The 15,436-nt window shown below is 34.8% G+C and overlaps 4 protein-coding genes across 5 annotated transcripts in view; 1 reads left to right on the top strand and 3 right to left on the bottom strand.

Annotated features, from left to right (window-relative positions):
- The window catches only part of LOC106100942 (acidic repeat-containing protein-like), a 7,922-nt gene extending 4,746 nt beyond the window's left edge, over positions 1-3,176 (bottom strand). Inside the window, exons 1-6 of the mRNA XM_013280006.1 lie at positions 2,916-3,176; positions 2,748-2,843; positions 2,453-2,524; positions 1,665-2,236; positions 1,183-1,596; positions 5-230 (exon numbers count right to left, since the gene is read on the bottom strand). Of these exons, the coding sequence (XP_013135460.1) occupies positions 5-230; positions 1,183-1,596; positions 1,665-2,236; positions 2,453-2,524; positions 2,748-2,843; positions 2,916-3,087 (1,552 nt within the window). The 5' untranslated portion in view covers positions 3,088-3,176. The remainder of the gene's footprint in view (positions 1-4; positions 231-1,182; positions 1,597-1,664; positions 2,237-2,452; positions 2,525-2,747; positions 2,844-2,915) is intronic.
- A 295-nt stretch (positions 3,177-3,471) lies between these two features.
- On the bottom strand, positions 3,472-5,343 carry LOC106100955 (26S protease regulatory subunit 6A-B). The gene is made up of 5 exons (XM_013280018.1): positions 4,673-5,343; positions 4,374-4,569; positions 4,096-4,292; positions 3,824-3,954; positions 3,472-3,727 (listed from the first exon to the last, which is right to left on the bottom strand). The coding sequence occupies exons 1-5, from the start codon at positions 5,225-5,227 to the stop codon at positions 3,520-3,522; spliced, it is 1,287 nt and encodes a 428-aa protein (XP_013135472.1). The 5' UTR covers positions 5,228-5,343; the 3' UTR covers positions 3,472-3,519.
- Positions 5,344-5,559: 216 nt separating this feature from the next.
- On the top strand, positions 5,560-8,308 carry LOC106101158 (putative succinate dehydrogenase [ubiquinone] cytochrome b small subunit, mitochondrial). 2 transcript variants are annotated; one of them, XM_013280289.1, is made up of 5 exons: positions 5,560-5,720; positions 6,189-6,340; positions 6,573-6,757; positions 6,848-7,040; positions 7,523-7,641. In XM_013280289.1, exons 1-5 carry the CDS (start codon positions 5,690-5,692, stop codon positions 7,544-7,546), a joined length of 585 nt encoding a protein of 194 aa, XP_013135743.1. In that variant the 5' UTR covers positions 5,560-5,689; the 3' UTR covers positions 7,547-7,641. The 2 variants fall into 2 exon arrangements, with proteins under 2 accessions (XP_013135743.1, XP_013135744.1); XM_013280290.1 differs by lacking the exon at positions 6,848-7,040 and having other exon boundaries at positions 5,562-5,720; positions 7,523-8,308.
- Positions 8,300-14,336, bottom strand: LOC106101157 (phosphatidylglycerophosphatase and protein-tyrosine phosphatase 1). Its single transcript, XM_013280288.1, has 6 exons — positions 14,229-14,336; positions 13,990-14,136; positions 13,525-13,605; positions 10,364-10,467; positions 10,115-10,244; positions 8,300-10,036 (listed from the first exon to the last, which is right to left on the bottom strand). The coding sequence occupies exons 1-6, from the start codon at positions 14,229-14,231 to the stop codon at positions 9,884-9,886; spliced, it is 618 nt and encodes a 205-aa protein (XP_013135742.1). The 5' UTR covers positions 14,232-14,336; the 3' UTR covers positions 8,300-9,883.
- Between the last annotated feature and the right edge of the window lie 1,100 nt (positions 14,337-15,436).

Raw genomic sequence — 15,436 nt, 5'->3', positions numbered from 1 at the left:
GAGCAGCGAGCACCGACTCGGACGTTGTGCAGGTCCTCCTGCAGGCCGGCCAGCTTCTGCAGCTCGTTCTCGCGCACGTGCTTCTGCACGTACACCACCTGGTTGGGGTAGCTGGGGGGCAGCAGGTACTGCCGCATGTCGCCGCCCACCTTCTCGCTCTTGCTTTCGGACTTCTCGCTCCTCTTACTCGGGGATTTCTTCACCTTGGGGGATTTTTTCTCCTCCTTTACCTTAAGTTAAATTACATTTTTAATTTATCAAGATCAAAATAAAATAGAATTAACAATATTAGTGGCTTGAAGGTACACTACTATTTACCACAATTACTTTATATTTTCTAGAGTAAAGTGTTTATATGTTTAAAATTTATAAAGTTAATATGATACTAGTTTTCGTTGCATATTGAACATTGGACGCTTAGTGTAATGAAGATCAAAAAAACATGCAAAGCTGTTTCAGTGACTGATACAAATCTATGACATTTGAAAAAATCGACTACAAAATTACAACGTTTTTTCAGTGTAATTTGTTTGTTGTTTATTTTTTTAAAACAATAACATTCTGAATATCGAAAAATTCTTTACTTCCAAGCATTACTTCTATTCACAATAAGATGGGAAACTAGACATGATAATATGCGAAGAATTTAAAATAGCAGACACATAAGCGGTTACCTGTTTAGACATGATCACTCTCGTAGACATCACAAACTGTACACAATCGCTAATTAGATATGTTTATGACAATCAAAATATTTGCATAAATAATTTAAATAATTCAGATTATAAACAAAATTCAAAGTATTTAATACGCGGCCAGCCGCGGTGCACTGACGTATGCAACAATCCACAAACTATAGTTATCTACCCACATTTATATTGCACATTTATTGCAATATACATAGGGTAGTTTGAAATTAAAACATTCCGATTTTTTAATGAACTACATTATCTATAACAGTTACTGTTACAGTTTTTACTAAAATTTTTAGATCAACTTTATTATTACCAATTACAAAAAAAACGATATTTTTGTAAAGTTATTTACAATATTATAGTTATATATATGGTTACATTTAAAGTTTATCATAAATCTATTAAAACAAAACGAAATAAAAATACTTTTATTACGTTTACAAAGAAAAGGTGAGATGAAGGAGTGAGGACTGAGGTATACACTCACCGGGTCCTCATCATCGCTGCTGAGCGCGATGACCTCGGGCTCGCGGTCGATGATGGTGACGTCATCGTTGATAACATTCTCCTTGTAGCCGCTGCCGTCACTCTTTATGCTGTTCAGTACTTTATTCCTTAGGAAAGTGCGTTTGCTGCCCGTCAAGTCGTACACTTCTACCTCGTTATGCGTCAAATCACATATATCATTCTCGATTTTACTTTTCCTCTTCGAATTGTCTCGAAATGACTCGTTAAATTCATTTGTAACATCTTTCAAAGGACTGGTGAATGGGGAACAGGTTAATGTAGAAGTATCTTTAACTTCTGCAACGTCGTTTGCTTTTTCAGGCGATATCCGAAGTGAGGCGCTGAAGTCGGGTAGATCTACCAAGCTGTTAGAGGAGCCCGGACGTGAAGAATTCTACGTACGAACAAAAATGGTTTAAACGAGAGACACAACACGTGATTTACTAATATCACAATACTTACATCGTCAGATTGTATATAGTCAGATTCGTCGCTCGCCGTCTCCTTGGGCACGAAGCCCATGATACTCATCCGCGTAGCGCGAGACACCATCAGATGATCATCGTTATCATCACTTTCTTCACTCTTATCTTCTCCCGTAGAAACAGAATCTTTTGTAATTCCTTCATCACCATCATCATCATTACTATTACTTGTTTGGGTTCTTTTCTTAAAACTAATTTCTTTGTCAATATTATCACCAAGAGGTTTATCATTGTCCACTTTTAGACAATCCTTTTCCTCGTCACTCTCACCTACACCTTTCTTTTCATTTGTATCATTAAGTTGACTAACATCAGTGTTGTCATCATCACTTATAGCATTAGCTAAAACTTCACGGTTTAACTTAAGAGGTGTTTGCTGCATACAGGGGAGCTTTTTGTTCTTATTTTGTTCGATGACAATGGAGTTGTCAGTGTCAGAGTCCACAATCATTATACGTTTCCTATTTTTACGACCGATAAAAGATTCGGAAGATCTTCTTGATGATTTTGTGTTGGGACGAGGCCGTGGCACAATTTCAGGAGACATTTCTGTTTGTTAAAATTGAATTAAAACACATTAATGTTATGTAGTTGGCTACATAGGCATAATAATTGATATTTAAAATGATTATTTGTAAGATTTCTATCAATAGAATTTAAAAATTAAAAACATTTATTGCAGCCTGGCTAGATATATTCTATAACATCACTTGAAAAGAAAATAAGCTAAGTCATAAAATTTACTATACTATCAGATGAACTTACCTTCATCAGAAGAAGTATCTTCACATTTTCTAGATGCGCCGGAGGAACTCATTACGCTGTCTCTTCTTGTTTCTAAAGACAGGCAGAAGTATTGCTTGTTTTACACAATGCTTTTTAATTAAATAACATTCTTAATAACTGGGATTCACATAACAATTATTAGTATATTAAATACTTTTTATATTTTAATAGGGGTTGATACAAAAGTTAGTTCCATACTTCCTCAGGCATGGGCTAAGAATTATCTATGCACATAGTTAATGTATAAATTTAAAATAATATTGTGTATACTAACCATCCTCACTGCTCGATATAACGGTGGGGGCGGCAACACTAACATTGTTTGTCGATACTGAAGAGAACTTCTGAACATTATCTTCATCACTGACATCTACAAGAAACAACATGTTATCAAAATACCTCTATATTACTACTAAGTCTAAGATATACAGAATTTTGTTACCTTCGGATTCCGATTCGTCAGACTCTGGAACGAAAACCGTCTGATTCTTAAAACCTAGTTTCTTTTTTGTAATAAAAGATTGATCTCCGACAAAACTATCGTCTATTACTTCTGTTTCAGAATCGCCTTCTACTTTTGTAGAATCGCGATATTCAAAAAACGAGCTTTCCATGTTTTATTTAAAATAATAAGAATTCATACATTATAATCGAACTAAAAACAAAGTTTACGAAAATTCAAAACAATTTAAAAAATATTGCCGTTACGGCAAAACGTCAAACTTGTCAATCATTTGGTGCTGCCACTTGTCATCCATAACAGATAGTTGCCATTTTAATTGTTTAATTGCTACCTATTTGTCCAAATCTGGCGATTTCTAGGAGGAACAGGGTCATGTGGATTTTTAACTACTCGGTGGTGATCCCTTAAATGCATCTGGTCGAGGATCTGACAATTCCTTCATTGCCATGACAAACTTGTTTTATCGTCCACATGGTGTAAAAGAAATTATTTTTCATCTTTCCCTTAGGAGAGGATAAAGTAATTCAAGGCAAAATTCTAGCATATTTGTTTATTACAGAAACTTAAATACAAGATTGAATGTTTATGCGTAGTAGCTGAGATTGGCCTTCTTCTTGGCTTGCACCTCGAGGATGGCGTCCATGAAGTCCTCATGCGTGACGGCTGCGGCGGAACGGCGCAGCGCGATCATACCCGCTTCCACGCATACAGCCTTGCATTGCGCACCGTTGAAGTCGTCCGTCGACCGCGATAGCTCCTCAAAGTTCACATCCGGGCTCACATTCATTTTGCTACAAAATATTTATTGTATCAGTGACATTATGTATTCTATAGAGAACAAGACATAAAAAATATTAGTTGGAAAGTAGACAATCTTTGGATTTTACCGTGAATGAATCTGCATAATTCTTGCTCTAGCCTCTTCATTAGGATGTGGGAATTCTATCTTCCTGTCCAGGCGGCCGGATCTGAGCAGGGCGGGATCCAGGATATCCACTCTGTTTGTAGCGGCTATGACCTGCAAATACAAGTTGACAATGTAACCTAATACCTCTGAAGTATTTCGTAAATTCTAAAGTTCTGGGAGTTTCCTTTTTTGTTCCTTAAAAGCCCTATTTACAGAAGATAATATTGGGCAGAAACAGAACTTTTAACAGACCTTAATATCGGCAGTGGAGCTAAAACCATCAAGTTGGTTAAGAAGCTCCAACATAGTCCGTTGAACCTCACGATCTCCAGCCTTTTCTGAGTCAAATCTCTTTGTACCAATGGCATCCAGTTCATCAATGAAGATGATGGCTGGTGCTTTTTCTTTAGCGAGAGCAAATGCATCTCTGACCAGCTTAGCTCCATCACCTGTGGTAATACACATCACAAGGAATGAAAACAATCTTATATCATAAACAGAAACTCTTATAAGTACCAATGTTATTTTACCAATAAACATCTGGACCAGCTGTGGACCAGCAAGTTTGAGGAAGGTAGACTTGGTTTGTGCAGCACAGGCACGAGCCAGCAGCGTCTTGCCAGTCCCTGGCGGGCCATACAGTAGGACTCCCTTTGGCGGGTGGATGCCTAAGTTGACAAATTTCTCCTTGTGTGTCATTGGCAACACTACTGCCTCAATAAGTTCCTAGAAATAGATAATTACAGTTAGTATCCTATAAAATTTAACACTAGCACTTAATTATAAGAGATAACAAAACATTTATGTTAAAAATTAGAACTCTACTGACCTGGATTTGTTTATCAAGACCTCCAATATCAGAGTACTGTTCTGTTGGTCTCTCATCTACCTCCATGGCCTTCACCCTGGCATCGTACTCAGCCGGCAGTGTCTCCAAAATCAAATAAGAATCTTTGTTTACGCCAACCAAATCACCAGGCTTAAGTTTTTCAGCATCAACTAACCCAATTACTGGTAAGAAATATGTCTGTCTGGTAGATGTTTTGATGACTGCGCATTTACCCTTTCTCTGAGAGTCTAAATCAACCACAGCACCGTCTTCCTCCTCCTCCTGAGGGTCTACATCTAGAAGTTCTATAACGTTTGAAACTAAATAGGGAAGGGTTTTGTTCACTTTGATCTTTTCTGTGTTTTCTTTGATTTTATCATTCTGTGCTTGTAGTTCGTGTGTGATTCTCATCACTTCACTCTTCATGATTTTTATTTCATTGTCCAAAAGCCTGGAACGGCCAATAATTTCGTCTGTCGGCATACGTAGGACTTCATCGCTTAGCGCTTCCTCTCCGTCTTCCCAGATTGATTTATCTTCGAGTGTTGTGGCCATTATTATTTTTATAATTCAAACCACACTACAAGTACGGACTTATCGTTTTAACAAACAAAAATTGAGAAACAGACTTTTTCTTGCTTACAAATCTGAAATCTGAATTGTCATTCTAAGATTTGGTGTTTCTATCATGCAAAAATATTTTGTTTATGTCTTTTTAACTTTCGCAAAAGTCAATTTCAACTATTTATTCTTAATAAACAGCACACAATTTTATTAAAAAGCTCTTAGATTTTAAATCTAATAATAAAACGATTGTGGTGATTTTTTTGGGCTTTCATACCATAAAACATTTAATTTCAATAATAGACATCTGTCCTGACACTGACGTAAAATTGACATCTGGTGTGTTTCAATTGTTTCCATTTGGGACATTTGTGTTTTGTGCTAGTTTTTACGAATTTGGGCATATTTGGTCCATAGTCGTTGCTCGACACAGCGTAAATAATTGTAATAACAATGGCCTTATCAATGTTTCTTCGCGCTCCAGGTAATGTTGTCAAAAATTCATTATTAGTGTTTTAATAAGCACATTACATAATAGTTGTTTTGAAATACTGTTTAGACCTTATTTAGTATATTTATCTGGTATTTATTTATGAAAAATAATTTTCAAAACTGTAAGAGAATCCTATATCTAATATTGTCTCAATATAGTCAGTATAAGTGAGAAAAAAATACAGTAATGGTTTTACAGATACTACTAAATTCTAATTATATTCTGACTAAGAGTAGCCTCTTATCAGTTTTTCTTAGTTTTATGAAGAATATTTCATGATTTTTCATTCCATTGGTAAAAAAACGTTTTTAATATGAATGATTCTTTTTTTTAAGTAATATTTATAGAATTAAATAACTACTCTTCAGTATTATAGCTAAATAATCATCTAGTTGTATTAACATACAAAAACAAAATTGTAAACCTCATAAGTAATAATTTATTTGTTATAATTTCCAGTATGCACAAACCAGGCCTTCAGCAAACAGATAATGCGGCTAGCAACATTTTCAGCAACAAATGGATCAACATTAACTGCACAAACACTTCCCAGCATTGTCCCACTCAAGAAAATTGCCGTTAAGACTGACATTACACCAAAAACAAATTCAGTAATCAAAATATATTTATTTATTTTGCTGTGCTTTTATATTGGTAGTGCATTTGGCAGTAGTCCTGGGTTCGAATCCTGCAATATACCAATGTACTATGAAAATGTGTTTTTCGATTTTCGAATTTCATAAGAACATTCTTATGGTGAAGGAAAATATTGTCAACGAAAATGATGTCAACCCTCGGTGGTGTAAAACCTAATGATAATGACAAATTATTGTATATACCCAGGTTCGTTCGTTCCGTACATCAGCAGTGCGCATGTCTGATGAAACGCCTCACGACCACTCCAAGCTGTGGGTGATAGAGAAGGGGGTCAGTGCACTGATGGTGCCTCTCATCCCACTCGGCCTCCTCGTACCCAACAAGTTGTTTGATTCGATACTCGCCATTCTCATCACAGCACATAGCTTCTGGTAAGTTTGTCTTTTTTATATCCCTTGAATTTTCACCTATCAAAAACCTTGAATCCTCTTTCCTTGTTCCATCCCATCCTGTGACCCCAGGGGTATGGAGGCCTTGGTGGTGGAGTATGTGAGGGTCCTCCTCTTTGGTCCTCAAATCCCGAAGATAGCGATGGGTTTTGTGTACTTCTTCACCGTGCTGTTGCTGGGCGGTCTGTTCTTCTTGAACTTGAACGACATCGGCATGTGCCGCGCCTTCTGGAGGATCTGGCGCAACATGAAGAAGCCCAGAGAGGTTATTTATAAATACAGTAGTGGATTGTTTAGTTTGGATACAAGTGATAAGTTCTATTTGAGATTTGGACATAGATAGTAGATTTTGAAATAGAATCATACTTTTTTGGTCGTTTAATTTACATTATGTTTGAGTTTAACCATTTGTCTATACTAATATTATAAAGAGGAAAGATTTGGAGTTTCGTTTTGTAACTCAAAAACTACTGGACCGATTTGTATTATAAATTCTTTCACCATTAATAAACTATGTTATCAGCGAGTAACAATTTTACGCGGGCGAAGTCGCAAGCAACAGCTAGTATGATATGAAATAAAATTCATCTCTTTCAAGTTTAATTTTTTTGTAGGTATTTAATGTAAAAAGGAATCGAGTATATTTTATAATGCAGATTTTTTAGATGTTTCCATTACTGTAGAGTGCGTACATGTATGAAGTGAACTTGAGAATTCGGTGTGAGTGAGAGTGAGTGACGCTTGCAGGGGTTTAGAGGCGATCGCTGTTGACTACGTGCGCGCGAGTGTCGTCGGCCCCATTATACCCAAAATTGCCATCGCGCTGGTGTACCTGCTGTCCATCGCAACCCTCGGCGGCCTCTTCTACATCATCAGCCACGACGTGGGCATCGGCCGCGCCGTGCGCCAGCTCTGGGCCGTCAAGTCAAACTCTCATAATGCCTAAACTGACATATTCCATATGATACATGCTGGCTTTTCAAAACTATTAGACCTTCATTGTTATATTGTTTTTTATGTACTTAGCTCAATTTTTTTTCTAATTAATGGACTTTTCTTTTCGTCCGACATTTACTTAATGTTTTGAACAAAATTGGATGTTTCAAACATCCCTGTATTTTTTGTGATTAGATCCAAGATCGTTTTTATTTGTTCGTTTTTATTTTATGTATATCTGTACCGGCATCTAAGATTATCTTAAAAATTTTGTCATTAAAGTATTACAATTTTTAGACATACTATAAAAACGTGAGAATATGTCAGCCATTCAAATAAAACAACAACAAATAAAGCTTATTATTTAGCAGATGTAACTGCTTAAACAAAAAAAAAGATTGCGTCTACATATTTTTTTTTAAATCTCTCAACTTGTCTCTTGTTTATTATTGTGAAAAACAAAATGATCTATTCAATTGACTTGTATTTTTAAAAAGGATTGTTCGTTACGTGTTCATGTTCGCGTCTGGACGATGAATATTTCTGAATATTGTAATAAAATAATTTATTGATAGAATAATAAACGTATTATAGTTGGATATTTGTTTAATTTCTTACCAAAAAGTTACATTGAAATAAACACGTATCTACAATTACCATTCATAGTAAAAATGATCTAATTAATAATAAAAATAATTTCAACCACAATAAATATTTTGATAATAACCTTGTTAAAGTACTAACCCTTATATGTAATAATCTATATTGCATGTAACAAGTACAGGTTTTTTGTCGCCTAATTGCGAGATATGCAGAAAGCCAGAAGATATCCAACACTTGCTGTTGGAGTGTGAGAGAAACAGACGGGAGCGCGAGCTACTCTTCCGGCAGCTAAAGCTCAACCCGTCCGATGTAAGCATAATTATGTCAATATTGGCTGAGCCAGCATCTGAAGCGGCTGTACGATTATGCCAGCTCGTTTCTTAGGATCTACTAGCAGCACTATGGGATTGACATGCCTTTCCCAAGACAAAAATCCCCTTTACCTAACTAAGATTAAAAAAAAAAGTACAGGTTTGTAACTTTATGACATACTTTTTATCACAATAAATTATGTAAAGTGTACGCAATACCTTTTATTTGCACAGCAAGATTATTTAGTTCTTTATGTATCAATATTTGTTATAAATTATATACAGTCTATACATTTATAAAAAAAATCAAGCAACAGAAAAACATACATGTGCTAAATAATATGTTAAAAAAAACTATAAACCGTTAATTTTAACGTAAAGGCTTGTCCCACCACTGGCTGATAGAGGCTCAGATAGCTTAAAAATGGCGTCACTTTCAGATAAGGTAACAAAATCCATTACCATCACATATTTTACATGTTGGATTGTTTGACAATTTACAATTTGGTGGGACTGGCCTTAACTATAATTTACTTAGCAATATGATTGACAAACAAGAACAAACACAAAAGAACAAACTTTTATACATTCTTGAGCATACATAACCTATAAAACATAAATTTAAATAAGTTTTTTTTAGAATAAAAAATCCATTAAAGGAAATTAAATTTATCTTGTGTTCGTATGTATGTAATTTATTTTATTATTAAAATTTAAAAAAATAACAATATTTGAAATATTTTAATGCAGACTGATTAAGATGGAAGCTTTATGCATCTTTTTATGATTTTCTTTTACAAAAAATATAAAAACAAGTGAGTTTTTGAAAAACTGAAAAAATGATGTAAGTACTTGCTTTTTTTGTACTTTATAAAAAGTAGAAATAAATATATATAACGTACATAAATATACAATTTTAGCTTGTATAAATAATATTTCTGCCTGTTGTACAGTCGAACTCATGGTAATGTTTTCTCAAACGTAGAATTACTATTTAAATGTACCAAACATACAAAATGCAATTACTTTTTACGTAACAATTAATATCTTGAGTTTGTTTTACTTGTAAACAATGGAACTATGAATACTGTTAAGTAGACAAAGATAGAAAGACTTTAAATCACTGATCAGTTTAAATTGACAGGCTGTAAGTTTAGTGAGCAAATATCTATCCATTTATATAGATCAGTGTTCGAAATACTGTTCTGAATGACTGAGACACAAAAATTTCGCACTGTAACATAAATATTAGTTATTGCTACGTATGTTTCTGCGTGTCTGTTTGTGTGTCTGTGTGCACGTGTCGCCTGTGAAATATGTCGAGCGCCTGCCACTGCTTCGTGTGCAGCAGTATGTGAGGTCGCTTTGACCGCATGTACTCCACCGCCTGAGAGGGAGACCACCCGTTTTTCTGAAATTGGTTTGTTATTTTATGGTCTGTTCGCTCTTTATGAGGTGGGGGTGTGGTGTGAGGCTACGAGGTACTGACCATCATGAGGTAGCAGCCGACGAGCGTGGCGCTGCGCGTGCGGCCCGCCTTGCAATGCACGTACACGCTACCGCCGCCCACGTGCCCGCTGTCGGCCACTTTGTCTAGTTTCCCGCCGTAAGGAAGAAACCTGGGTACATGCGCAATGAATGTCCTTGGATAATCACGAATTTTCTGTTAATGGCGTCGATGTCTCAAGACCAATACGGAAGAGATATTAAACCATATCTTTCTGTGAGGCAAAGTTACCTATTGATGAAGGTGACGCCCTCGTACAGCTTGTCCTGGTTGGGTGCTTCGAAGATGTCAGTGGTGGCGAGCTGTAGGAATGCTACGCCGTGCTCGCGCCACTTCTGCATTACATTAAATGCTTTGTTTTAATTTGTTAATGGATTAATGTACATTAAGGTGATAAATTGAAAATGTTTTATAAACAACTTTTTATATTCTTTTTAACAATATAAGTTAACAAAAAGTAATGTATAGGGTATCTTTATACATTTATACGAAGGATACTAATGCTTTAGGATAATATATATATTTGCATATTGTATTGTCGCGTTTGAAGATAAAGGACGATCACATGACGTAGATGTGTATCAGTACAGTATTACTAAAACAAGGTGTGCACCTTCGCCCACCGCGTCTTCAACAATAATTTGTCCTATTTGACACGTAGGAATTTCCTATTCCTATTCCTAAGCCATACTAATATTATAAATGCGAAAGGTTAGATGGATGGATAGATAGATGAATGTTTGTTAGAGTTTGTAGCCTAAATTCCTTGCGGACAGAGTCGCGGGCGAAAGCTAGTACTATAATATATGTTCCTTTTTAATACATTCCAGTTGTAATCCAGCGCTTATTTCCATCACTAGATTGAAATAATAGAAACCAAGCATTAAGTTCAAATGACGTTAGAATAGAACACTTTGAACCTAACTATGCAGGAGTATTAAATATGTCAAGTTGGCACTATAAAATGCTTGTTAAACTGGAGTGATCCTCACGCGTTTTATCTCAGACATAAATCTCACTGTAGGTTTCTTACGTACACTTTTTGCCCAAATATTGCAAAATACTAAGTGCACGTAACAACAAGAAATGTCCAATTTCATGTGAAAATATAACCAGTAATAAACAATGACGTTTTTTACATAATCCGCGCAAAAAGTACTCATCAATAAGTTACTATTATTGTGATTGATTATTTTCTCGTTGTGATTTTTATTATTTAACTAGCTGTTCCCGCGCGGCTTCATCCGCATATTATCATAAATTGCAAATGTCAAAATACCAATTACCTTACTATGGCAATCTTTCCTCCTCGATATTGCCAGCTACTTATAGTCTCTTTCCCATATCAGGGTTTTTATCCAAAATATTTACCTCCTAAGTTTAATGGCGTTAAAATATATTGCCTAAAGCGTGACGTAAGTATAAGGCTTTGTATTAAAGAAAGAGTTATTCAAAAATATGCTGTAATTGCTGACATCTTAGACAACAAAGAAGTGTGTGTTTACGCTTTATAATACTAGCTGTCGCCCGCGACTCCGTCCGCGTGGAATTAAAAAAAACAAAAGTGAGTAGCCTATATGTTTTTCCAGACTATGCTCTACATCTACGCCAAATTTCAACGAAATGGGTTTAGCCGTTTAGGCTACAAAGTCTAACAAACATCCATCCATCCATCTAAACTTTCGCATTTATAATATTAAGTATGATAATAATATAATAAGTATAGATAAAGAAATATAGAATATAGATAAGATATATAGTATAGAAGTATAGAAGTACGACGAGAACATCGATGGAAGCGGCTGGAATGTTTTGGAAATTAGCTTTAGCTTGTTTATCTTTGTTGAATTCTTCCAGAATAGGTGTTCCGTTTTTAAACGGTTATCACAGTAAAATCTCTGTATTGCATCGTCATACAATGGATGTTATTTTATTTTTAATTCGTTCATTACCATCACAATGCTGGGGTCGAGGATAACTAGCTGAGGGTAAAGGTTTGAGTATTCACGACGAAAATGTCACAAGTACATTTAAATAAGAAACGATATTTTTATCTACATGCCAGTAAAGTCGAGAAGTACCTATGTCTGTTACTGGAACAAGCTACTGGCGTATGTATGCCACTAAAATGTTCAAGAGACTGTAAGAGTATGTGATTATGGAATTTACAGCCTTACAAATGAACGCGTTATAAAGTTAAACTTAGGAATAAACTGAGTTTAAGAAAATATTAGTACAAATTTTGCTTATAATCACTTTATTCTTAAGTATAACTTTATACCGCGTTTATTTGTAAGGCTGTATAACTCTATAGTTGTCTATGATTTCTCACTTCCGGTTGGATTGATTAAATACAATAGTTTTTACATGATTGACATACGATTTTTTTTTATTTTATTTATGTAAATTATGTTGAGTACAAATAATGGAAAATGTTAATTTTTTCTTTTAGTTATTTAGTGGAAAATTTGATTAAGGTCGCTCATTAAACACACTCCAAGGTGTTCATAATCAAGACAGTTTTTTTCACATAAATACACAAACTTAAAGTACTCATTATACATATTTTAATAAAATTGCTATAGCAATTACCTTTAATGGGTTAGAACTTATGTGAACATTTTGTACATAACTACACAATTATAAAGCGAAAATAATTGTATTTTGTTTATAAAACATAAAGTCAAAAACAAAGTGATTACAAAAATTCTCTCACCATTTAAGTTACGTTTTTAGTAGATTTTTTTAATATCGCAAGGCCAAAGTTATGGGCATAAGCTATCTAATATTAATTAATGTTATAATTACACGAATTTAAATGGATGTATGGATGTTGTTACTAACTCTAACTACTATCTTCAACAGCTTAATGGAATTCAATGAAAATAGGAAGAACACTTTGGGTACTAAGTTATTTATTTAAAATTCATGCAGATGGAGTCATGGGCAAGCTAGTTGTGTTAAACAGGCTACAGTGTGTGTAATTAACAATGTACCTTTTACATAATGGCATCTAGTATGGTAGGAAACTGAAGTTCGCTAAGTGATAATATAATAAATCAGAAAAACATGACATGGAATTTAATGATTAGGTTTTTAAATGGCACGAGATTAAAGCATTTTGTTTGTTAGCAAATGAATAAAATACAGTACATCCTCGATAACTCAAACCTCGGTAACATAATAACATCTATAACTTCGAAAAATAATATGTTCCCATCCCATCCATTCCCATTCCATTCCCATGTGTTCCATTCCCATGAGAGCCCAAAACCTCTACAACATAGACCCTTGATAACTAAAAACCTTCAAATATTTCGTGTTTCCCTTGGACTTTAACTTATCGAGATTCTACTGTACTTTTGTAATTGGTTCGAAAGAGATAGTCTCACCTCGGCATCATTGGAGAAGATCTTTAGTTCATATGTCTCATTCATGGAGACCACTCCTTTTATGTTCTCTTCTTCTATCAACTGGAAGCAAACAATAGAGATAATGTTTACAACAACAATAATAAAACCTGTCTAATTATAATTAAATTAAAAATACATTTAATTTAATTGCATTTTGTATTACTTTCTGACTAACAGTAAAATGTTAAATAAATCAATTAACAAACTTTTTAAATCATATTTAATATAAAGCACTGACAACACATAAGTTGACAAGTGAGATTTATAAAAAATAAATTAATCAAATTACTGAAAACTCTGGAAGATATTTAATGCTTAAATTGAATAAATACTAGAATGTCCATTTCTATTTAATAAATATAATATGAACAAGGTTTTAAATAACCATTAATATTGGCTGTATTTATCTGATACAATAACCTACATATAATGTAATATACATACCTTTTTCGTCATGCTTTGAAACGGGAGAGCCCCCAGTATGACGTGGTCGTCTATCCTGTCGTACCACCGCCGGCTACTCACCTTCTCCATCACCACATTGTACAGCAGCGTAGGATAAAATGTAACTCTGGCAAACATCGCGGTGCCCTGTCAAGATGTGGTTAAGTTAACGACGTACATGTATACTTCTCGCACGCAATAATACGCGAATAATTAGGCGTGTAAAGGTGTGACGCTACCATGGTGAAAGCAGGCTGGTCTTCGTGGTGGGGATTGAATTAATTTCTGGGAAGATACTTCTCTCAACGGCGTTTCGGGTTTGTTGTGACAGAAACTGTCAATGTCAAAGTCAAAGTCACACTATAATGACATTATTCACAAATAACGTTCGGAAATGAATTGTTAAACTTAATTTCTGAATAATAGTGCCCAAACTTACTGCGCTGGCGCAGCGACCCAAAGTGGGTCTTATCCTCCTATATGAGACAGCATCAACTTTAAAACTTTTTGTTTCAAATCATTTAGTAAGTTATTATGTGGCTTTCTGACCTACTAGGCTTGATACAAATAAGATTAATGAAGTAATTCTACTTCGTCAACGTTTTATCCCTTTGTCTTTTCCCTTTATTTGTCCTATCACAAAGAAAAACTAACATTTAAAACTGTAAATTTGCTAAGAAAAAACTAAAAGGCGTTATAACACACTTCTCGGTTTCAAAAACTTGAGTTTTATCATAAGGTCGCATAAAAATCAACTCATGTAATTTTAAGTTATATTTAAATATACAACAGGTTACTTCAACCATGTCGTATGCATGTTTTCCTTGTGAGTTTTTTTATAATGTATGTTATTAATTTGCCGGCTGTGGCGGGTTTCTTTCAGAAATCGAAAGAGATATCATCGGCGTGATGCATCGCGGTCATTTGTCGCGCGCAGCGGGGCGCACGCTCGCCGCATCGGCCCAGCGCCCCACCGGCCAACAGAATTCCAAATTAAATTAAAGACCAGCAAAAACAACACCAATGTCTTCAGCAAAAATCCGAATTACCACTAGTAAACTGTTAGATAATTAGGTACTTTAGAGTACATAAGACTTAAACAATAGTTGAACGGTTTGTCGATTACACTTTAACATTAAAATGCTTTTCTTCATTCTTAACTTAATTTTCATCAATCATCTAAAGTCCTTTATTTATTAGTATGCTAAATTATAAGATAACTTTTAAAATTAAAACAATAGGTGTTTCGTAGTGATCACGAGGCCTCCGTTAACTACATTTACATAGATTCGATCTACACTAATTTGTCTATGACTCCCGTAACCACTACAATTTAAAATGAAAAAAGAACCATTGTCTCTGTTCTTATTTTACTCCACAGATAATTAATTAATTTTATCACGATGCAGAGTTCTCGGAAACGTAGGGAAGGGGTCACGGGTCAAAG

The sequence above is a fragment of the Papilio polytes genome, unplaced genomic scaffold, assembly GCF_000836215.1.
Source record: "Papilio polytes unplaced genomic scaffold, Ppol_1.0 DF824024.1, whole genome shotgun sequence".
NCBI classification, from domain to species: Eukaryota; Metazoa; Arthropoda; class Insecta; order Lepidoptera; family Papilionidae; genus Papilio; species Papilio polytes.
Note: the sequence above shows the minus strand (reverse complement) of the source record. Positions and strands in the feature narration are given on the sequence as shown.

Excerpts from the sequence above, each read along its gene's own strand:
- LOC106100955 (XM_013280018.1), bottom strand. The coding sequence starts at position 5,227 with ATGGCCACAACACTCGAAGATAAATCAATCTGGGAAGACGGAGAGGAA. Across the intron at positions 4,293-4,373 it reads GCTGGTCCAGATGTTTATTG|GTGATGGAGCTAAGCTGGTC; the intron begins GTAAAATAACAT and ends GTATTACCACAG. Across the intron at positions 3,955-4,095 it reads GCTCCACTGCCGATATTAAG|GTCATAGCCGCTACAAACAG; the intron begins GTCTGTTAAAAG and ends TTGTATTTGCAG.
- LOC106101157 (XM_013280288.1), bottom strand. Across the intron at positions 13,606-13,989 it reads TTCAAAGCATGACGAAAAAG|TTGATAGAAGAAGAGAACAT; the intron begins GTATGTATATTA and ends GTTTGCTTCCAG. Across the intron at positions 10,245-10,363 it reads GGCGTCACCTTCATCAATAG|GTTTCTTCCTTACGGCGGGA; the intron begins GTAACTTTGCCT and ends GCATGTACCCAG.
- LOC106101158 (XM_013280289.1), top strand. The coding sequence starts at position 5,690 with ATGGCCTTATCAATGTTTCTTCGCGCTCCAG. Across the intron at positions 6,341-6,572 it reads TTACACCAAAAACAAATTCA|GTTCGTTCGTTCCGTACATC; the intron begins GTAATCAAAATA and ends GTATATACCCAG. Across the intron at positions 7,041-7,522 it reads ACATGAAGAAGCCCAGAGAG|GGGTTTAGAGGCGATCGCTG; the intron begins GTTATTTATAAA and ends TGACGCTTGCAG.